The sequence below is a fragment of the Cucurbita maxima genome, unplaced genomic scaffold (genome assembly GCF_002738345.1).
Source record: "Cucurbita maxima cultivar Rimu unplaced genomic scaffold, Cmax_1.0 Cma_Scf00028, whole genome shotgun sequence".
In the NCBI taxonomy this organism is placed as follows: Eukaryota; Viridiplantae; Streptophyta; class Magnoliopsida; order Cucurbitales; family Cucurbitaceae; genus Cucurbita; species Cucurbita maxima.
Window position 1 is genome coordinate 708,745 of NW_019272044.1, and position 27,200 is coordinate 735,944.

The 27,200-nt window shown below is 34.1% G+C and overlaps 1 protein-coding gene across 2 annotated transcripts; it reads right to left on the reverse strand.

Moving 5' to 3' along the window:
* Positions 1 to 1,318: 1,318 nt before the first annotated feature.
* LOC111500256 (fimbrin-1-like) lies at positions 1,319 to 7,325 on the reverse strand. Of its 2 annotated transcripts, none has more exons than XM_023151963.1 (15): positions 7,095 to 7,325; positions 6,455 to 6,573; positions 6,206 to 6,376; positions 5,886 to 6,124; positions 5,618 to 5,789; positions 5,499 to 5,537; positions 5,326 to 5,394; positions 5,123 to 5,239; positions 4,783 to 4,994; positions 3,316 to 3,471; positions 2,944 to 3,143; positions 2,623 to 2,780; positions 2,441 to 2,537; positions 2,209 to 2,300; positions 1,319 to 1,906 (listed from the first exon to the last, which is right to left on the reverse strand). In XM_023151963.1, the coding sequence occupies exons 2-15, from the start codon at positions 6,539 to 6,541 to the stop codon at positions 1,652 to 1,654; spliced, it is 2,064 nt and encodes a 687-aa protein (XP_023007731.1). In that variant the 5' UTR covers positions 6,542 to 6,573; positions 7,095 to 7,325; the 3' UTR covers positions 1,319 to 1,651. The 2 variants fall into 2 exon arrangements, with proteins under 2 accessions (XP_023007731.1, XP_023007730.1); XM_023151962.1 differs by having other exon boundaries at positions 6,787 to 7,325.
* Between the last annotated feature and the right edge of the window lie 19,875 nt (positions 7,326 to 27,200).

The window sequence follows — 27,200 nt, forward strand, 5'->3', positions numbered from 1 at the left end:
AATTTATACCATTGTTCTAATAAACAAAGATAGATATTAGATTTCTTTTCATTTCAAGAACAAAAAGTACATTATCTAATATAACGAAACTATCTTCAAAAAACAACTACAAATTTCCTACTGATTTTGCTGAGACAACCTCTCCTATTCCAACCCTGAGTGTTATCTCGCCGTCCGCAAGCATTCTCTAGGAGCTAGTTTCCTGGTAAAAAGAACAAATATGATTAGTCGCCCCTGAATTTAGTATCCAAGTTGAGTTGTCATAATCTACTAAACATATTTCTACAACGAGTAAATCATATTAACCTTGTTATGTCTTTTCGGCTTTCTTCTCTGCAAGGTATTTTGGGCAGTTTCTCTTCCAATGCCCGTTTTCGTTGCAATGGAAACATTTTTCTTTATCTGCTTTTTTAACCTTGTGTTTGCAGTTAGTAGGAATCTTATTTTTCCCTTTACCCTTCTTCTTCATCAAAACACTTTTAGAAGTTGAAGGTCCAAACTTACTTTTGGAGAACGATCCTCGTAGTAATTTCTTGGAGATAGCAACATTTGCTTCTCCTGTTTGTCCCTTGTTCGTTAAAAGGGATTGATAAGTCTGTAGCTCATTGAGAAGAGCAGTCAAGTTATATTCTATTTTGCTCATTATCACATTTGTGCGGAACTGGATGAAGCTCTTCGGAAGAGACATCATGATAAAACTGACTTGACTCTTCTCATCAATGACAACTTCATTTTCTTCTGCCACATTGAAATGGACCATCATGTCCAGGACATGTTCTCTAACTGAGGACCATCATGTCAAGAAAGCACAAATGCTTTTTTTACTATATTTTCCAAGTCTCTTACAAATACAACATACATCACTTTATATAGCCTCAAAATGAAACTACTAAAGGCATGCCAAGAGTTGTAACATTCATACTTAATGGCTTTAATTAACCCTTATGTTATTGTAACCTAAAGTAAATTAAAAGTCTTGAAATACATTAATGAAGTACATTAACTCTAAATTACTCGGCTAAAGAAGAGCACAAATGCTTCTTTTACTATATTTTCAAATCTACTTACACTTTATATAGCCTCAAAATGAAACATAAAGGCATTCCAAGAGTTTGAAATACATTAATGTACTATGACTAAATTATAATCCACCCAAAATTCAAAACATGAAACTTCATTCTTCTTCAATGTGACATAAATTGAAATATCTTTTGATAATTTCGACAATACTTTCTTCACATCTTCATTGAAGCATATTGTATGATTGATGTTTCTTGGTTCATATCAAACACTCTTGGTGAAAAAGAGCAAGTGAAAGTAGTGCAAGAAAAGGGAAGCTTATTTGACTAAGCTAAATTGTAAACTGAGTTTCCATAGAGATTCACACTTGAAAAGGTAACAGAAAAGGACTAACAATCTTACAATAATATGTAAACTAATCTTAACACCTTATATATGAACAACATTCCTTTCTCAAAACCAACTTTTTTGCTATCTACAATGCAAAAAACTGTTCATCAAAATCTTTCTTCTTTTCTTTTTATTCTTTCTTCACAGCCTTGCCTCTTTCTTAGAAGCTTGTGTTCTAAATTCGCCTTTTTATTTTCGTGTCGATGTATATTCTTATCGTCATACTCCAACAACTCTTCCGTCATATGAGATCCCTTTCGTTCTCAATCACGGAGGACACCGTGGTATCAGAGGCAGTATCGTCTAAATTTAAGTTCAGAACTTCGCCACAGAGAGAGGAGCTCTCGTCCTCACCGTTTATCGATGAGGTGGTCGACATATCTGTAATGGTACTTGCTGTGGCAGGAGAAGGAGAGAGATCTATTTCTTCAACAGGCTGTTGAAGGCTCCAGTACATAATGCTGGCTGTTAATGTGAGGATCATTTTTGGATTCACCTGCCATAATATTAACACAAATATCCATAGTTCTAAGAGATGCTGGCAGATCAGCTCATTAAACAATTAAAATAACCTAATCTGATGCGAAACCATACAAAAAACAATATTTTTCTTACTTCTAGCGTGGATTCGAATGTGTGTGATACAATATTATTGTAACCGCTCAAGCCCACTGCTAGCAGATATTTTCCTCTTTAGGCTTTTCTTTTTGGGCTTGAGAACAATATTGGCTAGCGGCGGGCTTCCGCTGTTACAATTACGAAAGAAATAAACCATACCCCATCGAAGTTTGATCTTACCTCTATTATGTCCTCAGGTAACAAGAATATCGAACAACCCAGCTTTCGTGCAACACTGATAATGTAGGTAGCATTTAACCTCTTTTCATCATCTGTCCAAAGAAAACAAAAAAGGGTAAGGATTCACAAACAGTGATTTGTACTACACGAGCAGATTTCGAGACAGGAAGCTAAGCGTGCGTTAGAAAACTAGATGAAACGAAAGTTCGACTTCAAGAAAAATGAAATATACCATTTTCACCGTTGGTAACAAGGTTCCAATTCACCACTCTAGGCTGTACGGCACTTAGAAGATCTAGGAAGAATATTCCATTTGACAAACTCTTATCCTGAAGAAAATTACCAAGTTACAATATTGTTGACTTCTAAATAAAATTACCATGGTAAATGTAACGTGTTTTCGCTTCCTCGTACCCGAAAACTCTCGATTTGAGAAGATTTTCCCGTGCCCTTCACTTTGCTGTTTGCCCACTTCAGAATGTCACCGTCTGTCATCTCTTTTCCTCGAGAGTAAGATCTTAGGTTCTTTAAAAGTTGGAGAATATTGAATCTCATTAACTGCCATAGGAAAGCTGCACGAAACACGAGAAAATATAACGCGTCAATCATACCAAGGAAACTTGATAAACGACTAGCATTTCTCAACTTTCCATTCAAGATGGTGCAAGATGTGGAACAGAGCTACACAGTGGACGTTCGAGCGAGGAAGCTATAAAATGCATGAATGAGGATTACCAAGGATGAGCTTCTTGTTTCCTTGCACGATATCGTTTCCAGCCACGTTAACCAACGAAAACTTCAACTGCTTCCCGATCCGGATAACTTGATTGCAATTTTCAACTTTTTTAAAAGGCATCTTGATAGGAGGTTTTGATGCATGCTTCCAGTTAACCGACCCTGGAGAAACTTTGTCGAGCGCTTCTAAGAGTATCCATCTGCATAAGGATTAAACATTAAAATTATTGATAAGAGTAGCCCAAACAGGCAACAATAATTTGTGGAGTTCTTTCTATTTCCTCTCTAAATCGTATTACTACTTCCCGCACGATGAAAAACTTGTTAAAAGTAGCAACTCTAAACTGATGGATTATGCCATGCCGTTCTTACCCGTTCCTGACGTCCTCAAATACATTATTAACGTAAGAAACAATGCCAAGACTATTAATCCAGAGCCGGAAGCATCTTTCTTCTCTAGAAGTTAGTACATCATCCGTCATCATCTCTGCGTATGATACTTGTTTTCCATCTACTGCAAAACCACTCCTGCAGAACAAAATGAACCAAATCTATCCGTGAATTAACCGTAAAATAGACAAGGGAATGGTAGTGTCAAAACGATATCGAACGTATATCTATTCTTTTTTGAAGTATGAGGCATTCTAAGGTGTAATGGATGTGTGGAGCCAAGACGCAAGGCAAAAAAAGCATACGAATTGTTGAGGCAGAGCTCATAATATATAAAACATGTGACAGATATAATGCAAGTAAAGTAAGCATGTTTGTAACAGCCCAAACCCAAGTCCACCGCTAACAGATATGTCCTCTTTGGCTTTCCCTTTCGAGATTCCCCTCAAGATTTTTGAAACACATCTGCTGGGTAACAACTATAATGCAGTAAGCATGTGTGCAACAGCCCAAACCCAAGTCCACCGCTAGCAGATATGTCCTCTTTGGGCTTTCCCTTTCGGAATTCCCCTCAAGATTTTTGAAACACGTCTGCTGGGTAACAACTATAATGCAAGTAAGCATGTGTGCAACAGCCCAAACCCAAGTCCACCGCTAGCAGATATGTCCTCTTTGGGCTTTCCCTTTCGAGATTCCCCTCAAAATTTTTGAAACACGTTTGTTGGAGAGAGGTTTCCACACCCTTATAAAAAATGTTTTGTTATCCTCTCCAACTGATGTGGGATCTCACAATTCACCCTCCTTTGGGGCTCAATCTTCCACTAGCACATCGCTCAGTGTCTAGTTCTGATACCATTTGTAACAGCCTAAGTCCACCACTAGCGGATATTGTCCTCTTTGGGCTTTCCCTTTAGAGCTTCTCCTCAAGATTTTTGAAACGCGTCTGTTGGGGAGAGGTTTCCACACCCTAATAACGAATGTTTCGTTCTCCTCCTCAACTAATGTGGGATCTCACAATTCACTCTCCTTCGGGGCCCAACGTCCTCACTGACATACCGCCTCGTGTCCACCCCCCTCCTTCGAGGCTCAGCCTTCCACTAGCACATCGCCCGGTGTCTGGCTTTGATACCATTTGTAACAACCCAAGCCCACCGCTAGTAGATATTGTCCTTTTTGAGCTTTCCCTTTCAGGCTTCCTCTCAAGGTTTTTAAAACACGTCTGCTAGGGAGAGGTTTCCACACCCTTATAAAGAATGTTTCGTTCTCCTCCACAATCGATGTGGGATCTCACACAAAAGCTCTGCTATTTTTTTCTCTTTCATTTCATCGATTTACATGTGATAACAGTAATCACCATGCTTTTCTCAATTCCATCAACATCTATATGAGTCAGGATCAAAGAGAAAGTAATGATTGAAAGAAACATAAAAGATCCTACTGAGACTTTACCGTTGTTGAAATATTTGAGCCACAAAAGCAAGGTTCAAATTGGATGAACCCTCAACAATATCTTTTGGAGTCAAATATCTTTTACAATCCATTCTTTCTGCATGATCAAGTACAAGTTTTGCCCTTTCATTAGGATCCTTAGTAGCCAATGTGGATGGACTACAGTGTTCAGGAGCAAGAACGTTTAGCAGGTAAGCGTAAGCCTCTCCATCCTACGTGATGTGATAAAAAATTACTATCTGTTTGCCAGTACCGGGTTCAAATATTTCCGATATAATAAAAAATGTTAAAGTCGGCTAATTCAGAAAGAACGATAACATAAGCAGAGCAGCCATACTACCTTCAGATCAGATGAGAAATTTGAAACAGGTTTCTTGTATCCTGCTTTCTGAAGGTGGAAATTCATCCATTTTAACAAAATCTTCTCGGGAGGTAAATTAATAAGCTCCTCGATATCCTGGAAAGCACACGGTAAAGAGTGATGCTACAGCACTGATAATTACATTTCGACAAAATATCACACGACAAATTTATACCCCTTACCCCACTCTCCTGGACGAGTTCCAAGAGTTGAGGCGTCTTCCTCAGGTTAAGATCGGCCAATAGTTGGATCTGAAGTTTCCATAACAAGCGAAATCAATGAAACGAGACAAAAGTCGTTTAAATAACTTCTGAAACCAGAAGCTCAAACAATTGTCGAAATGTAATTAAGAAACCTTTATAATTTGCGAAATCAATCCCAAGATCAGATGCGGCTGCAAGAGATCAACTTTCGGTCAAACTTTTATGACAATCATAACACTAATAAAGAAAGGTGACGGGCACATAAACATACTCGTCCTTCAACCAAGTCCTGTGTACCAATATTAACCACTGTGCAGCCGATTGCTTTGGCAGAGTTGAGACAAAGAGTATGGTTTTCATTTCTCTCCCACGGGTTGAGGACTCGTTTGGTATTGATAGCTCGTTCATCGATCGTCCCAGGTACAGCAACATTGATAAGTTTACTGCATTGTCATCGAAATAAATTAGCGCCACCGCAGGAGACACGAGGTTCTTGTTTAAGTTAGAAAAACAGAAAACATCAACCCCTACACAAATACCAGAGAAGAACTCCATCTTTTGCAAGATTAAACAAATCATTCGAATACGGGTCTAATGGGAGATAGTTCGATAGAAATGCATCGTCTCGAAGATAGCTATTTATGTGAGCCACATAGAGCGATTTCTCTGATTCACTGATTGTATGAAGAAGAGTGGTTGTGCTAGCCTTGAGAAACGACCAAGAGTTGTTTGCACCACCAACTTTTTCGGCTGATCGACCGTGCAAGTTTAAATATGCCTGTAGTTTCACATAATCAAGACTTGAGAACCATAAAAATATGAACACGAGTCAAGTAGTACAAACAGAGAATAGACTTGCCCTCAGAAAGGATTCAAAATCAATTTCATCGCTCAACTGAGGATCTGACTCGCTCAAGATTCCCCTGATCTCTTCTTCACTATGCCTTTCTTTAAATGCCTTCAAATTCATCATTATTTGTGGCAAATCTCCGGTCGTCACTTTTCCATTTTGATTCTTAGCCGATATAAACTAAAACAAACGGGCAGTTCATAATCGATCATCTCAAGAACATTTTCAAAGGCAAATGAACAAAAATGCAACACTCACTCTGGATTTGAGGCTTCGAAGCTCCACTTGAGTGAACTGACTTTGAAGCCACTGATCAGAAACTAAAACGCCTTCAAAACTAGACATCTCCACAGATCTTAAATGTGGAGACAATCAATCTTGCAGAAGAAAAAATCGAATTAAAATCGAAACCAAACACAAAGCCATTCCTACAAGACATCAATCATCAATTCTCCAACAATAAGAACAGCGAAAGAAATCAATCCCATTACAAAAACAGAACAACAACAATTCACACAATCATATTCGTATGATTAACAACTCGAATCCATTAGAAAACACAAAATCCAAGCACACCCGGAATTCCATACCGATTAGAGACCAAAATCCGCGGTGAAAAAGGTGGGTTCCGTTCTTTTTGATGGATGAACACTATTTGAGCCCTCAAACAAAAGTTAGTAGAAGAGAGAGAGAGAAGAAGAAGAAGAAGAAGAAAAGGGATCAATATGTTTCTTGGTGGGAGAGCAATAGGGAGGCAAAGTGTGTGAAGGAAAAGGAATGGGGCAGTGATTTGGGAGAGGCAAGAACACAGAAGAAAAGCGCCGCGCAGGGTGAGATAGGTAATAGAGAAAACAGGGTATGATGTTCGGCAAGTCGCTGTTCTTGTTTTACAACTCACCAAATTTAGGCAACACCTGTTTGTTGTCTTCTTCAATGCAAAAATCTCTTCATCTTCATCTTCATCTTCATCTTCATCTTCATCTTCATCTAAACCCTATTTTCACCCAAATTAGCCTCCATCATTCATTAAATCTGCTACCCAAATGAAAATCAGGCGCATCCCCTCTCTCTCTCTCTTCTTCCCATGTGATTAAGATCTTTCTTTGGGATAATGTGTTTATTTGATGCTCTTGGATTTAGGTGATTTGTGGTGTTTCTTGTGGACATTATTCAACCCGAATTTGGTATCGAGAGTCAAAATATATGTTAATTGTCAATGGGTTACACTCGTTTTAGTCGTTGTTCAAACTGAAGTTTGAATCTTAATATCAAGAGACAAAATACGTGTCAATTTTTAAGAGTTGTGCTCATTTTGGCTATTGTTCATATCAGACTTGAACTCTGATATCAAATGATAAAATACATGGTAATAGTTATGTTCGTGTCGGTATAAAAAATATTTTTGATAAATTTTAAAAATTGAAATTTTCTTAAATAAAAAGCAATTCTCTGATAATATTTCCCAATAAATTTTGGTATTTTCTTATATTATTAATATTTAAGTTTATTAAAAATATTTAGGCAAAGTATAACCAAAATTATATTTTATTGAAAAAAAATATTTGTAATCATATTAAGATATTGAAAATGATTTAACTTTTGTTTTTCTATTGTAATAATGTAATTATATTTTTTTCTTTATTTATTATTATTATTTTCAATATTATACTAATGTACACGTCGTCTATAACTAAAATATTTTTAATTTTTTTATTTAAATTAGAGGGGAGTAATTTTTTTTAATATTATAAATGAATACAAAAATAAATTCATTAATTCAATGCAAAATTAAATTGTATTTAAGTTTCTTGACTTTTTCATCATTGGCATTGATGAAAATCAATAATTTTTTTTTCCTATTAATCATAAAATGATTTAATTCAATAAAACAAGTAATATGTGATATTGGTGTGTTCATAGACTCGAGAATATGACTAATTAAGACTATCGAACTCAAACCATGAATCATAACTTTTTTCGATTTGAATTGGGTTGAATTTTTTAAAAACTAAAAATTTGGGTCGGTTCACGAATTAACATTTTTTTGATTGGGTCATTCCGACCAATCCGACAACTAAACCAACCCAACTCGAAAATAGAGGGTTGAGTTGTAAACTCTATTTCAGGTTGTTCGAGTGACTAAACCAACCAACTCGAAGTTTCAGGCTGAACTTAAAATCTTTTTCAATTCAACTCAACCCGTGTACACCGAGTGATATTGATATAAACCAAGAGACATCAATCATACAATATACTTCAATGAAGATGTGAAGAAAATATTGTTGAAATTATCAAAAGATATTTCAATTTATGTCACATCGAAGAAGAATAAAGTTTCATGGTATAAATTTTGGGTGGATTACAATTTAGAGTAATTTAGGGTTTGTATTTCATTAATGTATTTTAAGAATTTTTATTTACATTAGGTTATAATTACATAAGGGTTAATTATGACCCTTAAATATGAATGTTACCACTCTTGGAATGCCTTTAATACATTCATTTTGAGGCTACATAAAGTCATGTATGTTGTATTTGTAAGCAAATTTAGAAAATAGAGTAAAAGAAGCATTTGTGCTTTTCTTTAGTCAATTACTAAATTTCTTTACAATTCTATGTAGTTTAGGTTGCATGTAGAATCATTCAAGCTCGACATGATCAATCTTACTTGTGGAGTGATTTGAATCTCAATCAAGTGTTGTTGTGTTGAGATATTTGATCAACAAGAATCATTCAAGCTAGATATGATCAATCTTGCTTGTGGAGTGATTCGAATCTCAAACAATGTTCTTGGCTTGAGATATTCGATCAACAAGTTAATCTGAATCTTAATTTCCACCTATACGATATACTCATCAATATTCAATTTTATCGAAAATAAGAAAAATGGAATGGAGAAAGGGTAAGAAGGTCTTTTGGGAGTTTAAAAATAAAAAAGAATGGGCCTGTGGGGCCCAATAGATTTGTTCAGAATCAGGACGGTGGACCATAAGTTGCTTTCACTCCAAGGAATGGAAGCAAGGTGGGCACCCAAATTCACAAATAAGTTTTAATTAATTATTTAAATTTATTGGTTAAATATTTATTACCTTCACTCTGACTCTTTCAAACTTTTAAATATAATAATTAAATATTGCTCCTTTTTAATTATTATTTAAATCATTCTCTTTACTATATATTAAGCATTATTAATAAAAGACATGAGGTTGATTTTTTTTTTTCCTTTTTAAAAAAGATGAATTTTATATTAATATTATTTATTAAAAATGGTTTGGTATCAAAATAGGCATCATAAATATATATAACTAATTATTAATAAACTTCCATAATTCTATCCCATTAAATAGCTATTAATAATATTAATTTCACAATCAACTCCAATCCTTTATTTTTATATTAGTTATTTTTTAAAATTATTTTTAAAAAAGTATATTTTTTTTTTAATATTCATAGTATATAAATATCAAATATTCTTAATCTACATAATAAACTTAAAAGTACGTGAGGGTTCGGTTGGGTTAGAGCCTAATTTTCGAGTTAGTTGAGTTGACCCGACCAAAAAAATTTCAATTCACGAACTGACTCGAATTTTTAATTTTCTAAACATTTAACCCTACCTAAAATGAAAAGAAATCATTCCGGTTGTTCTAGTTATTTGTTCGGGTTGAATTTTTATTTTTATTTGAATTAATTCATCAACATTTATTTATTTATTTATAACTAAACTTATTTTTGAGAGGGGTTAGAAAATAAATAATAAAAAATAATTATAAAATAAAATAAATACACGTATATATAATTGTTTAGGAAACAATTTTTTTTTTTAATCAACAATAAATTCGAATTAGTTAAGATTAATCGAATATAGTTTTTGGGAACCTACGAACCAACCGAACAATTAAATTTTTATTTATTTAAATCGAAATCTAATCCATCTAAGCTACTATTACCTTTCTAGTTGAATCTAATTTTCCATTAAATCCCTTACTTATCATCATTTTAGCTTTCTTTATTCACACATTAATTCCAATTATGGACACCATACCATCTATGCTAGTTTAACCGTAGTTCGAATTCATTTTGATTATCAAATTGAACAAAAAAAAATTTAATCGTCTTTCGATAGAATTAAATTACTTACTATTTCTTGCATGAAATTATGTATACTTGCATATATTGAGTTTTATCATCCTATTACAAATAACAAATTTTCGGGATCGTTATCAATGTATTCCTTTAGAGTTCTTATTTCAAAATTGTTAACGAACTAGAAGTAGGAGAAGATTAAAAGAACAAAGAGCAAGATCATGAAATTCTAATTAAACTATGAGATTAATATACCAACTAATGCACCTAACATTGCTAGGAATCCTACTAATACTTTTCACTTAGTTAATGATAGGAAAAGAACTATGAGAACATATGTCTTGACATGGTCGTACTTTTTTAATTGTGCAGTGTTGTGATTTGATATGCTCACAACAAGACTTTGTAGCTTTGTCAGACCTTAGGCGAGGTTGCTTCTACTCTAACTGAGGTCTCTCATAAGCAACAACGCATCTCATCGTCATCTTGGTTCCTTACAATCCAACACATATATCGTGATGTCATTCCATGTCTTGAGACAGCTTGACCATCTTGGCTTGCTTGAACACATCTGTTTGAGACGGACTCACGTGTTGACCATTTTATTGGGACATCCTGAACATCCTTCCATCTGGGTTCTTATCGAGCATTGGTCTCTCTCATGTCCATGCTAAACCATTTACGGCATTCGTTCTAGATAGAAAGTATATAATTCAACCTCTGATACATTAGCTAGGGCGCAACATCGACACATCTGTGCCATCTGGTACTGTCCTTGAAAAATTCATTTCAAAGAATGTCTCTTGGGACACTTGTCTCGCAACGCTTGCCCTCGTTGTGACACACATATTTACCGCAGGGTAGCTCACTTTAGCCATAGGGCCTAGGGGTTGTGAAGAGTTGACATCATGTCTCCCTCTATAGTACATTTTAAAGCATTTTCAATCTTCCTCGGGTAGACTTCATTTTGGCGAGCAGTCATACGTTGTCGTGAAGTATCCTTCCGATGTTCGATTAACACCAAATTTTGAGAGCTTTCATATTTTATATGAACGAACTTGACTCCACAATTGCATGCCCAAATTCCCTTCAGAACCCTGACATTCAAGGTTAAGGCTTGGGTCCCCGACCCTTCAACAAGCCTATCTCTAGCCCTTATCTTGCTTATGCCTCGTTCCAGCTTCGATGCACACTCTATGTGGTGTGATGGATAATGCATCATCCTCCTCGTACGCATCATGGAACTTGTCTAGACCATCGAATGGGCAAATGGGCGCCACTTAAGGGTTGTCACTTTGCTTGTCACAACTTACTCTCTTCATAATATGTGATATGAACCAAGAAACATCAACCATACAATAAAAACCTAGAGTTGCACTATTTAATTAATCAATTTTCATTCATTAACTATAGGTCACTCCACTATTAGACCTAGAGTTGCACTCTTATGCACTATAGGACAAGTTATGTCTATTGATATAATCATTACAAGCAAGTCGATTCTTCACGAGTTGTTCATAATTACAGCTGGGTCAAAAATCCGTTTTGCCCCTGTAATTACATCTTTCACCTTAAGTACCACTGATTCTCTAATGAACAATTTGTCTATGATCCAATCATAAATCAAGTCCCTCTCGAGCCAATGAAAGGGTGGGGCCCCATTGTTCAAGTCCCGAAATCAGTACTGAAGAGAACAAATCATCTACTTCCTTATTGAGAAGGAGTGAATTCCATGTCATGATATTATGTTCCCAACTCACTGTTTGGTCAAGTCCCCAAAATTGTAGGCATATTGAATGGGCTAAAAGAGTCATTCTCCCCCATGTAAATTAAAGGATAAGCCCTCACAGACAGGAGTTCATAACTCACCGAGGATTAAGATTGAGTCGCATATGATCATCATGTGAAATATTAATCTTCTTAATTAACGGATTTATAAAGAGAGATTAAATATTTCTTGATCTAGTCTTATACAAAGTCATTATATAGGATACCCCAAACTTACATGTCTCCACATGAATGATTTGGATTAAATCATTTGTAACGATTAAAAAGTGGGCCGTATCAATAGTGTTACCAGGATAAGGCACTTGACCTTATCCATATACTATAGACTCTTTAGGTTATTACATGAACACGATCCTCTGGTATGTCAACTACATATTGTTCAAGATTACATTAATAACCTTAGATTTTCATACAATGGATAACAATTAAATTAAAAATAAAATAATATAAATTATTGATAAAAACTAAATAATTAATTACGAGGCTTTAGAGAATAAATCTCAACTTTAAAGGTTGTGTACTATCAAGGTCTTAAAGCTAATTAATTTCATGACTTGAGTCATTCTAGTTCTAAGAGGCTCGTAAGTTCATGTAAAAACCCACTCCTATTTCAAGAGTGCAAGTCACCCATCAAGATTTCTTCAGGATTTGAGTGTACTTAACCTTCGATTTCTATTCTCCATGGTTCATCTCGTCGTTATCTTATCGGTGTGTAATTCAGAGTGCACTCATCTATAACGAGTTCTAGGATAAATCTGACATGTATGGAGGGGTCAATAGATTCCTTAACCTACAATTTCACTTGATTTAACAAAACTTACTTAAATCTAGTATATAGTTGCATTTTAACCCATAATTGTTTAATTGTAGCCCAAAGTCACTAGATAATTGGATTATGTATCACAATTATTCTTAACCATAGCTTATATACATTTATATTTTATACTATAACAATTTTAACAATGGTTTATATAGTAACCCCATAAGAATTATCGACCACAAATTTTCTTAATCGTAATCTATAATTGCTTTTTAGTCCATGCTTCTTAACCCTTGGTCTAGAATAAGTTCATAATCGAAAACTAGACCATAATTTTCTAAATAGTTGTCTATAGTCATTTTAATAGACCAAAGTATACTCAAAATTAGAATATTGCCTATAATTTTTTGATATTATCGAATCTGAAATTCATTCTCAATCATTATTTTTGAGATTTTCTATCCGCGGAAATCTATCTATCGTAGTAAATCTAGGGTTTGTGAAAAAATTGGTTTTCTCCCGAAAAATCTCCAAAATCGTGTTTTGATTGGATCAACTCTATATAAAAAAAAAAAAATTGTTTATTTATGAATATCTAAGTTCTACCGACGATCAAAAATGCAAAATGGTTTATAAGCAACCTAGTATCAACTCATCACCAAGAATAACTTATGTTCAAGAACGAATGCTACTCAGCACCAACAAAGTTCAAAGCTAGATCTTAGACCGTAGTGTTTTAAAACTATGGTTCAAAGTTAGTATTTTAGACCACTATTTTTTTCTAACAAGTGGGTGAAGTTTGATCTTAGACCACAAAAAAATTTAGAGCCATAGTCTATACTTGGGGTTTAGACCAAAATTAAGAAATATGGTGGTCTAGTAAATGCTTACATTTATGATCATAGTTGAACTTATTTTTTTTTTTATTTTTTTTGTTGATGAAGGTGAATAAGATACCAAGACGAAAATTATAAAGTGGAATAGATTTGATATTCCTCGATGTTGCAAGCACGTAAAGGGAGGAATCTTTTGAATAGATGAACCTTAAACATCTATACTTTTCAATTCTTTTTGTTGTTGTAAATAGAATATACTGAAAGAATATTTATAGTGGAAGAAGCCTTAACAAATTTTTTAAACTTAACAAAAACATGAACAATTTTTCTGAACTTATTCAAGTTAATAACTACTAGCAATTATCTTAAAATTGCTTCTATGTTAATAACTTTTTTTTGGTAAATCATGTTTATTAACTCATATTCTCCTTCGTAAGCTTGATTTTGTTTGAGATTCTTCCCTTCGGGAAACTCATGCATGTTTGCGAATTTGACCCTTACTAAGGTCTTGGTGATAATGTCTGCACGTTACTCTTTAGTATCAACTTTGCTTGGTCCTTGGTCAACTCTGTCTTCTTTGGAAGAAATTTTAATTCTGTAACATGCAATTTCTTCCACCTCTCTTTTGTGCATAGAATTTATCATAAGACTTACATGTAAAAACTTCTTGTAATGTACTCTTGTGTTTTTCCACCTTCTTTTTAGGTCTGCCTCTTAGCTTCTTTAGCTGAGATTACAAGTTTGAAGTCTCATTTTCCTATGCCTTGATGGCCTTCCTCTAAACCTACTTGGTTGAGATGATAAGTAAGATGAAACATATTGATTTATAGGTTGCACTTTGTTGATTGAAGCAACCTCTAGTTTCTTCTTGTATCTTTTCTCCGGTTTCTTTTTCTCCCGACCCATTGGTTTCTTCTTCCCTTTCTTGCAACCAATGCCAATGGATACTATTGAAAAATGTTGATGATCTTTCAATAGTATCTTATACAGGTGATTATGTGACCATTTTATCAATAGGGCTTTGTCTCTGTCGAATATCTTGAGAAACGAGCTGACTAGCTGCACAATGCTACCTTCTTCTGTCATTTGACTAACACTAACAATATTGCTCTTCAAACTCGAAATTTAATACACCTTGGTCAATAGATGTTGATCGCTGTTCTACATTGGAACAAGAAGGATCCTTTGCCTGGATGGTAACATTTGATCCGTCATAAAGTTTCACGTTTCCAATGAATATCTCAATCAAGCTTCTTGTATTTTGCTCGAATTTCGGTCATGTGGTTGCCCGCTCCATTTTCTAGGTACCAGATGTTAGTCTTCATTTGGTCTTCTCCATCTACGAGGAGGTTTGCCAAAATCTTCTCTTCATTGAGTATCAACAGGTCGAGCATTTTCACACCCAACATCTATGTGGGCTCTTTATCATCCGTGAATGTGAGCTTTGCCTCCTCATTGTGCTCCTTATTGTGGCACTCTGCCACATAATGTGTATTTTCTACAAGAGTAACACGTAACCATACTCTTGTCCGTCTAGAATTTGGCATTGTTATGGATTTGTGAGGTATTGTCACGACTTCCTCTGTCACCGCATCCGTGACCTTGACCACAATCTCTGCGTTAATAAATCAATTTCAATGAAAAAAAGATTGACACCCAATTTGTAACGACACAAAATTTTCTACTTAATTTAAGGTCGCTACTGTATACGTACTATAAACATTGAATGCGGAAGACTTCATTTAAATTCCATAAACATAACATTTATCTTAAAACACAACCATGAACTTACGTGTTTCGAAAACATCTTTAAAACGACACAACAAAAGACTAAATAAAATGAATAAGAGTTTAAGTTAAAACATTCTATTCTAGCCCAAGTCTAAGAAAATAAATACCACTATCCTATGCATGTGCCATGGTCTCGAGTTGCGATGTCATCGTCAGCTGTATAGAAATACCTTGCCTTAACCTGAAAAATGTAGTGGCACATGACTTAGTATTTAAAGAAATACTCAATAAGTGACCCCACTATTGGGGTTAAATGCAACAATCACATGCAATGAGATGATGGGATCTATCTTTCATTCCGTTTTTCCTACGGTGCTGTCCTAACGGGTAATTTTGGACGTGTATCATATACTCTACACACAGCCCATACGTGCGAGTATGGGCTCACCAGCTAGTTCGCACACCGCTGGGTCACTTTCCTTATCCGGTGGGCATACTCTGAGAGCTCCTTAGGCCGGACACCCGCTAGAACTAGTAACCGTTACGGCAGTGCTATGCAAAACATAACGATCGTTGTCCTGCCATTGAATGTACGCGTTCGTACCCTCGTGATGGGATAGGTGTATCCCCACAAATGCATGAGCACACATAATGCATGAGGTCTCAAAACTTTTTCATTTTCATTATCCTTTAATACAACCACGCTAGCATTATGTACATTTCATATAATTTTTTATATCGTTTCAGATATCGTTCATCATTCATGTCATATCGTTTCTCATTCTTCAGTTCTCAAATCATACATAATTCTAACGGGGTTATATTTCATGTCATTTATCGTAATTTCATGTCATTCATATCATGCTGTATACACACAATTTAAGAGACCTAACATAACGTTCTATGCTTTTTAACATAACATTTCATCATATACACATCATACCATGACATATTGCATCACAATGTATCATATCATAAACAAGTCATAACATAAACACTTCATGGTCATATCATTCTCTAACTTATCATAGCTTTAACGTTCTTATATCTATCACAGACATATCATTATGTGAACGTACCTTAGTCATCTCATCACAAGAACTTAACCTAACGCTATCGTTCTATCAATCCTAACGTTATCGTTCTATCAATCTATCACAAACATATCCCTTTCTACCCGTAACCTAATTGTATTCTTCCATCAATCTCTCTTATCCATATCACTCCGGTATGTAACATAACCTTAGCGTTTCATGAACGTATTTTACTCCTATCGTTACATTTCGTTTTGTACATCATTCTTGTATCCTATCTCAAACATATCCTTGAATACATCGTACCGTAAGTATTATCATACAATTCACATATTTTAACATATACATAACATATAGAAAGCATATCGATCCACAGATAATTCACACATATCAATATATATGACACGTGTAGAACCATAGGGCATGTGTCAACATCAAATATAACCATGCCGATAGTAAGGTCACTTACTTGGTTAGCTTTAGTCGTTGTCACGAATATATCCTTAATGAAAGTTCGATTCTGTCCTTTGAAATCCAAGTCAACCTAGGTGAGTCCATGACATCAGTTTCAAGTTTGAACTCTATAAAATTATTTCTCTAATTTACATTTGCCATAGTAAAATTATGATATTTCAATCTCTATTTTTACTAATTTTATGGGATCAAATATTCGATAGATTCTTCTTATTTTTTTTTTAAAAATTTAAACCACACTAACATTTAAAAAGAAAAAACTTATAAATTGATAATTCTAAATACAATTATTAAAAAATCCTAACAAATACCATAACTATAATTTTTAATAACCAAATTTCTAAAATATCCGAGGCGTGAATGCGATAATATAGTATTCAATCACATAATTAATAATAAATAAATACATATCTCAATCAATGAGTCAGTCATTATTGTAGTCGAGTAGGGATTTAGAATATAATCTTAACCAATCAAAACTCTTCAATAGACATCGAACTTAGATTTCTCATTTTTGTTGTTAAGAAAAGCTACAAAATATGTGGGTCTCAAGACGATAGCTTAAGATGAACCTCTAAGGGTGTCCTCACGTAATTTTTGGCGTCACAGAAACCCAAAACAGCCACCGACCAATGACTTGCTGTCCGGAAACAAACAAAACATACAAACCGACCAATTTTTTAAATCATGGTTTGCGGTGAACTTGAAACAAAATAGCCCGGTCCTTACATATGGGCCCTATACTCTTTTGGGCTCACCTTAAAATCATGTAAAATTCCATACATATTTGAGAAGGCTTTATTGTTATTTTTAAGGTTTGATGTGGTTGATGGGCATGAGAGTTACGATCTTTCAATTAACTATAAATTACTCTCATTTATGTTGTTGTGTTAGTACGAAGATTTTGGATATTAATATGAAAGTTGCCTATGATGTTTTTTAAGCTATGAGCTTGTTTTTTTTTTTAATGTATTTAGATTCGCATGTTAGAGTCATTGAATTAGTTTTGATCAAGGTTGATTATGGAGTGATTCAAATTACGAATGCCAGAATATTTTAGAAAATGGATTCTTATCCGAAGAGTGTATAACTAACTGCATGAGCGGCTTGGTTAGTTACTTGAGATTCCTGATTATTCCAGTTTCTCCTATAGAAAGGAAATAAAAGATTCGAGATCAAGTTTACCGTTCCTCAAGCAATTTCACTATTTTTAATGTTAAAATACAAAAAAAAGAAAAAAAGAAAAAGAAGATAATTTATATAATAAGAGAAATATATCTCATACTATTGACCTTAATTTCATAGGTAAATTACCATCTTTCTTTGCAATACTTTTTAAAAATATAGTTTCAAAAATATCATGCGATCAAATTGAAAACGTCTACAACATTTTTATTCCCATTTGCTAATTCGTGGAAGATTCAAAATTGATCATTTTTTTTAAAAAAAATTGTCATACTTTTAAGGTTTAATTAAATAAAAATTAATTAAGTTTATGCTTAGTAGGACAAATCATGAAAATATTAATACATATGGGTATATTTGTGTGTTATGTTATGTGTATATATAAATGAGGGAAAAAATCGAAATATAGAATGAATTGGTGTCCATATGTGAATACTACTTTCAATTTTCCTTAAAGATTCATTCTCATTAATGTTTTATCATGCCATTTATTTTTAATAATTTCTTGATGCAGTCATTAAAATTAGGGGTACATGGTCCGGGTTGAGAGATTTTTTTGACCCACCTAAAAGTTCAGGTTAGTTGGATTGATAACCCAACCCAACCCAACCCAAGCCGGGTTGGGTTCGGATTGGGTTATCGAGTTGTCAAATTTTTTTTAGAAGTTTTATTTATCTACAATTTATAAGTATTCGGATACAATGTAAGATAAAATATATTAAAAGTTCACCAACAAACACAAATCGATATATAATTATTCGGATACGTGTCATTTATGTTTAATGTTATGTGATGATGTGATGACTTGATGATGTTAGATGATGATGTGTTGTTGTTGTATGATGATGTGATGATGTTAGATAGTGATGTGGTGATGTTATATGATGATGTGATGTTGTTATATGATGATGTTATAATGTTATGTGATGACGTGATAACGTTAGATGATGATGTGATGATGTTATATGATGATATAATAATGTTATGTGATTACGTGATAACGTTAGATGATGATGTGATGATGTTATATGATGACTTGATAACGTTAGATAATATGTGATGGTATTATATGAATGACGTACTTGGTATGCTTGATGCACTTTATGGAAATATGATGAGTATGATGATTGCGTGACGTTTAACTTAATATGATGATGTTTTTCATATTGAGCATGCTATATGATGATGAGTGCCATATTGCATCATGTCGTTAGATCAACATAGGACACAACCCTAAGAGCATGAAAATGATATTAATATAAATATCCACGAGTATGTCTTACCTAAAGTAACAAAGAGTCATCTCATTATGATGGATTTAGAGGGTTGTGTCAGAAGAGACGTTATGATGGATTTAGAGGGATATCATGCATATTGTATGTTCATAGCATAGGGCTACTTCCCCTAGAGATGATGAGTGCGGACGCGCACAGTACGATGATGAGTGCGAATGTGCACGAGCGCGAATGCGCACAGATGAGGGTGTTCATGGGGCGCATGACACTATGGGGGTCCATGGACCTCTGAACATCGCTACAGATTAGCTTGACTAAAGGGTCTAGGGGGTCTGCGAGCGCCCTGGGGATTCACACTCGCACGCGTGAGTTGTGTGTAGGGAAGTACTACACATCCAATTTGTCCAAGACTGGAGACCACCCTTATGATGATTAGAGATAGATCCCTAAATCATGATTGCATGTGTTTGCATTTGCATGGCCCCATATACTGGGGCCACTTACTGAGTATTCTTTGAAATATTAGGCCGTGTGCCACATCATTTTCAGGTAAAGGCAAGGCACACTTGTACGGAGGACGGCGACATTGCGAACAGAGACCATGGCACGTGCATAGGGTAGACTCATATTTAAATTCCTAGTGTTGTTAGAATAGATTGTTTTGCATTTTCATTGTTTTAAATTATTTTGTATTAGTTTTTATTTTTTCTAAATTTCAATATTTTGTATTTAAACAGGTAAGACCATGACTGTGTTTCCGAGAGAAGTTGTTTTAAGCATTTTTTGAAGATTACATTATAAATGATGTTCATATAAGAGTTATATTTCCGCATTATAGATGAGCATAAGACTCTGAGTATGTGAAAATTTAAGGTTGTTACAAATGATTAGTTTAAAGATTTATAAATAACAAAAATAAAAATCCTATAAAATATTTTAATTGCAACATGGGTGACCTTGTAACTTAGAAACAAAATAATAATAATAAAAATGTATATCCATGGCCTAGGTGTCCTTAGAGAGGCCAAGGTACCACTCTGGCAAACTTATTGATACAAAAAGATTCTTAATATAATTCATATATTTTTATTTATCTCGGATCAACCCGAATGTTTTATCCATGAACCCGAAATCGAATCGATTCAGTTTGAGTTTAGAAAAATGAACCCTTTCCTACCCGAAATGCTAACCCAACCCAACCCAACCCTTATAGTTTGGGTTGGGTTAGTCCGAGTTGTCGGATTGAATGTACACCCATAATTAAAATAATTTGAATTAATTTGTATGGATAATTATTAAAAACAAATAACTAAAATACCAAAAAAGACATTGGCATAAGTAAAAATGAGTGATTAAGAAAATATGGATTTAGAAAATTAGAAATATTTAAAATGTCTGATGACCTAAAGAGTCCGATCTAACTCAATCTAATTTTTACGGTTTGGGTTGAGTTATTAATTTATTTAAGTTAAGTTGGGTTAGGTTCCAATAAATAAAAAAGGTTAGGTTCCGTAAATAAAAAATTTATAAATTGAATTAGTTTTAAAATATAAATTTGTACTTACACATGCATATATTTCTTTTATATTTATTTAATTTCATAATTATCTTTTATTTACTACTATTAAGAATAATTTTTAACTATTTAGAAGGCAAAATACAGTGTTTTATGAACCAATCTTTTACTTTTATTAAAAAAAATTAATAAATGACACGAACCATTCAAGCTAACTCAACCCAACCAAAATATTTTATGGTTGGGTTGTGTTCAAGAGAACACATTTGCCTATGTCATGTTCATAACTATAGAAAATAGTTCCAACTCAGATAGAATTCATGTTACAATGTCGAGTGATATCAAAATTGTGGATTTGATGATTGACATGGAAACGGTTACATCGCTTTGAGCCTTGGAAGCAATGATGTTAATGTCACAAACGTTAATTGCCACCCTAATCGTGGAAGTAGCACCAAAAGTCCTCCACAACATTCGAAAGAAGCAGACGAATCTCGTCTAAATAAACAATGTTTATGTAATTACTCATGTCTATGATTCATATCAAAATTTGGAATCGGAATTCGGCACCTGATGACCCTGAAATTTCCCAGTATCTCTTGTGAGATATCATTTTACTTACTTTTTCGTTTTTAAGAGTGAAAACTATTGTAACACAAAAAAATGAGTTTAATGCAAGTTGGTAGAGAGGGTACAACTAAAAATCAATCTTCAAGAAGTTCAAAAATATCCAAAATTTCAAATTTTGTGTTGTTCTTCGTACTACGAAGTTAAGAAAGTTCGAGAGAAGAGGACCAACAACGTGGTGTCTTTACTTTACTAGTGGATGGATACCTTGCTTACGTTCTCTTTGATTTTGGTTCAACATAGTTGTTTACTTTTGCTACTTTTGTTAGAAATTCAGGGTTAATACTAGAGCCTTTATGGTATAGGTTATGTGTGTGTACTTCACTTAGAGAAGTGTTAATAGTAGATGAATGAGACTAAACTTGTGAGGTAGTAGTGTCAGAAAAACCCCTAGACGCACCGAACATGAATGACTTTGATATCATTCTTGACATGGATTAGTTTGGTTGGCTAAGAATTATAACATCATTGACGATCACCAAAAGAAGTGTTATTCAGACTGCCCATAGGGAAGAGCTTCAAGTTTAGGAGAGTGAGCTATTGTGGCATATCGAAGATGATCTTCACCTTAAAGGCAATGAAGTTAGTTAGTTATGGGGCTTGGACACTATTGGCCAGCGTGACGGTTGTATAATTCATTGGAGGCTGTAGGAGTTATTGGACTAAAGGTTCATCAAAACAAGTGTTCGTTCTTAAGAGCCCTAGTGCTATTTATCAAGAAAAAGGATGGTTCTTTGCAGTTCTATATTGATTATAGTGCATGAAAGTAAAATTAGGGTGGAGAATATTTGCTAAAACCACCCCACCTAAATGATGATAAAAGTTATCTGTATATGACGATTTAGAGAATAGAGAATTATGGTAAATTACAAATAATATAGAAATAACAATAAAATAAAAAAATAATAAATGAATATAATATATTTATCTTTAATAAAAGGGAAAATATGGTAAGTCATAATGTAAGGCAAATATTGATATTTGCCTTTAATAAACAGTCAAATATCCTTAACACCCTCGCAAGCTGAGAATCGGATTTGAACAGACGTGAAATTTGGATTTGAAAAATTCAAAGAGAGGTCGAGAAACACTTTTTGTGAAAATCAAAGCAACTTGGAGATGGGAAGGTACTAGGGGGATTTATGCCCTAAAGCCTCGTAATTAATTAATTAGTTTATTAACAATAATTTTTATTATTTTATTTGTAATTTAATTGTTATCCATGATACGAAAATTCAAGATTATTAATGTAATTTTGAACCGTATATGGTTGACATACAAAAGGATCGTATTTAAGTAATAACAAAGAGTCTATAGTATATGGATCATGTTGGGTGCCTTATCCTCGTAACACTATTGATACGGCCCACTTTGTAATCGTAACTGAAATTACATCTCCAGAGAATTTTCGAAACTATTCTTCTCCAATCTCCTAAGGGAATTTTTTTAAAGATGCTCCCGCAAGCTTTGACCTTGTGTTCGAGTCATAGCAAAGAAGATCTAGTAAAATGTTGAAGAACTATTATATGTTTGAATATTTAATGAGTCAGTTTATTAAATTTGAAATCTTCCAAAAGAAAATATCTTGAAAACCAAGATTTGTCTTCTATTTGATTTTTTTTTAATTTTTTTTTTAATAGTTTAAAATCTTGACAATCTAAGCTAAAAACAATCTAACCAACAAGGGTTATGAAAGCATGGAATGAAAACTTACCTAAATGAGATTAGTCTAATTTATCTAAGTAATAGAAAATTCTATTTCAAAATACTTAGGGGGAGAAGGACGTCTGTCAAGATATAAAGATATTAAGAACACATGTCAAGATATCCTACGTTCTCTATTATTGATTCACACCGTGAGATTTATGCGGGCCTCGTAGCGGCTTTTGGACCGTCCCCCTACGGAAGGTGTTTGCATGAGTCAATATCAAGGTGAATCTTTTGAGAAAGTATTTAGAGTAAATGAAAGAAGGAAATGTGTTAACATATCTTATGGTCTCCATCATTGGTTCATAACGTGAGATCTATGTGAGGCCTCGGGTCAGCTTTTGGACCATTCCCCTACGAAAGGTGTTTGCATGGGTCAATATCAAGGTGAACTCTTGAGAAGGATAAGATAGCAATTTTATTTCCAATACTTGACCTACCCTATGGCGGCAATGGGTTACATTTACAAAGAGATCATTAAGGTTGTAAATGATGTTCTTGACCAAACTAATGGTAACTAAATATAATAGGAATAAGAGTTATTCTGGTATAATGTTTGGTTGAGATTGTCTTTAGTGAAAGAACACTTGACCTACCCTACTCCTCGCACTTGTTCTAAATCACTAAAGTACCATATAGGGTTCATTTTATAAAATTGTTTGTTCTCTCTGCTGAAATTGAATGGATAGTTGATTGCCTGTAATTAAATAATATTTTTATATTTCGAATATTATGTTTAAATTATCTCAATTATTTAATTTTCACTAAAGTCAGATCGAGAAAATTTTAATACTTGAAAAAATAATATTAGCACTTTGCTGATAGTATATAATATTTTTTTTGTCTTTATTGAGAAATGTTCTCAAGACCTATTGTCAATGTGAATCGAATTATTCGAAGAGAACAAGATTGGTTAATTCGAAGAGCACAGGATTGGTGAATCAAAGGTGATAAGAAAGCTTTGTTCATATGTTGTAGTTGACCGGTTGGATGTCATGACTAAAAGATAAGAAAATAACAAAAACATATGAGATGCTTAAGTCAATAGAAGCTAAACTTTGATAATTATCCAAATGATCTCGAAATTAAGTATTACAAAATTGAAAAAAAAAATCTTATGATTGATCCTATGATAGAAAATAGTTCCAGATTAGCGAAACAGTTATACTAAGAGAAATACTAAGTGAACTTGAATAGTTGATGTAAGATCTACTGTCAAGATCGGTTCTTCATACATTTATATGTAATTCTTGAAAAATACTTGATGAGATAGAATAGATTCTACCCGTTGATGTAGAGGAATATGGGTTTTTAGTAACCTAAGATAAACTCAATTTCTCAAACTTTATTACTCATTCGTTCTAAACTTTCAAAATTATTTGAAAATATGTTTAGCTCAAACAAAGTAAAATTAGTATGTGTTAAAATATTAAAACTTACTATATTACGAAATTGTAAGGACCCTAATATTTTACCTATTTAATCTGAGGTCATTACTATACCTTCGAATGCGAAATATATATTAAATGGGCCCTATTCATAAATGCGACTCACTCTCACCTTTTATTACCTCGTGAAAGAGAAAACGTTTACCAGGAAAAGAACAAAACATTATTGAAAATAAAGGAAAAACAACAAATTTAAAATGAATGTTTTATTCTACCCTATGATTTATTATGCAAATATATTTCAACCTATACTAACCTATACTAATGATGCAAACCGAATTCAGCCTAGACTACGAAATGAAAAATAACAAACGACTATCCTATGCATGTGCCACGGTCGAGAACTGTATGATGCGGCCGTCGTTGTCACATGGGTGCCTTGCCCTTATCTGCAAAAGTAAAGTAGCACGAGGCTTGAGTATTTCTAGAATACTCAGTAAGTGACCCCCTATCGGGGTTATGCAACAATCACATGCAATAAAATGATGGGACCTATCGTTTCGTTTTGTTTTCCCTACGGTGTAATTCTAACAGGTAATCGTGGACGTGTACCATATACTCTACACACAGCCCATACGTGCGAGTATGGGCTCACCAGCTAGTTTGCACACCGCTGGGCCACTGTCCTTAGCCGGTGGGCATACTCTGGGAGCCCCTTATGTCGGGACACGTTAAAACTAGAACCGTCACGGCAGCGCTATGCAAAGCATAACGATCGTTGTCCTGTCATTGGATGTACGCGTTCGTACCCTCGTGATGGGATAGGGGTATCCCCCAAATGCATGAACACACAATATGCATGAGGTCCCACTAGTCCTACAGTTATCATTAATGAACATAACCCCTTGTCATGTTTTCATGCTGACATGTCATTCTCATTCTCATTTCTTTACATATCATACATATTTCTAGCGGGGTTATGTTTCATGCAATTTACCGTTTTTCATGTCATACAATTCATGCAGTTACATTCAAATATTCATACAAACAAGTCATAATCGTTCAAGGGCCACACATCGTCACATGCATAACATATCACATCAACTAAGCAGCATACATAACATACGCGTTCACATGATTTCGTACTTATGCACATTAAACTAACATACAATTTAATGACACGTGCATATCCACGAGCACGTGCCAACATACAGCAAATAACGCATAACCTACGACGGGTGAGCCACTTACCTGGCTAGCTTAAGTCGTTGTCACGAATATATCTTTAATGAAAGTTCGATTCCATCCTTTAAAATCCGGGTCAACCTATATGAGCCCATGACATCATTTTCAAGTTTGAACTCTATAAAATTGTTTCTCTAATTTACATGTTAGACAAAATTTAATGGAGTTTCATGCCTCTAGTATTTCCGGTTTCATTTTTAAATTCTGTTCAACAAATCTTCCCTTCTGCCTCTTTGTAATTATTTTCCTTCGGTAAATAGATTTCAGTTCTGTAAATAAGATATTCCTCTAATTCCATATTTATATTGTGGGCCATTTTTGATTTTTCATTCTTAAACATATATTGTGGACCAATTTTGATATATTAAGAAAGAAGATTTGATACTAAATTGATTTCTTATAACTATAACTATAAAGGAAAAAGGAAATCTGGGATAGGATTTTACCGTAATTGCAGACCAAAATCTCTAGGTAGATCTGCATCATATCCTTGTTAGAAACCATTTTATTTTTTTCCCAAATCTAACATTTATTCTGTTTATTTTTTTGGATGAACTGTGATCTAATGGGGTTGAGGAAAGAGGATAGAGTTGGAACAATAGGGTAGTGGAGAGAGGTGGGTAAATTTTATTTTTATTTTTATTTTTATTTTTAAGTAATCTTTTTTAGTTATTTAATTATGAATTATTATTATTTTTATTATTTTAAACTATATATATATTTGTAATTATTTTTATTTGTTTATTTATTATTATTATTATTGTTGTTGTTGTTATTATTATTATTATTTTTTCGGGCTTTTACATTACCTACCCCTAAAAAGAACTTTCGTCCTCGAAAGTCTCGAACTCGTGGATCAACTCGGGATATTTTTCCTTTATTTCCTCCTCTCGTTCCCACGTAGCTTCCTTGATTTGGTGGTTACGCCACAATACCTTAACGAAACCTATGTTTCTGTTACGAAAGGCTTTCACTTCTCGGGCTAGGATTCTAATCGGTTTCTCCTGATAACTTAAATCTTCCTCGATTTCGAGAGGTTTGTAGTCTATTACGTGCATCGGGTCTGCAATATATTTCCTTAACATGGACACATGAAATACATCGTATACGCTTGAAAGTGAAGGTGGTAAAGCTAGTTTGTAAGCTACCAAACCTACTCTTGCTAAAATTTCGAACGGTCCAATGAATCGGGGGTTGAGCTTCCCCTTGCGTCCGAATCTTAGAATACCTTTCATGGGAGCTACTTTTAGGAACACTGGGTCCCCCTCTTCGAACTCTAAATTCCTACGCCTAACGTCGGCGTAGCTTGTTTGCCTACTCTGTGCGGTACACATTCTTACTCTAATTTTCTGTATTGCCTCGTTGGTGACGCGGACCAGCTCGGGTCCTACC

What these genes read in the sequence shown, in the direction of transcription:
- LOC111500256 (XM_023151963.1), bottom strand. Translation starts at nt 6,541, where the DNA reads ATGTCTAGTTTTGAAGGCGTTTTAGTTTCTGATCAGTGGCTTCAAAGT. An exon ending in TTCGAAGCCTCAAATCCAGA is followed by an intron (nt 6,377 to 6,454) that starts GTGAGTGTTGCA and finishes CGTTTGTTTTAG; the next exon opens with TTTATATCGGCTAAGAATCA. An exon ending in ATTTTGAATCCTTTCTGAGG is followed by an intron (nt 6,125 to 6,205) that starts GCAAGTCTATTC and finishes GTGAAACTACAG; the next exon opens with GCATATTTAAACTTGCACGG.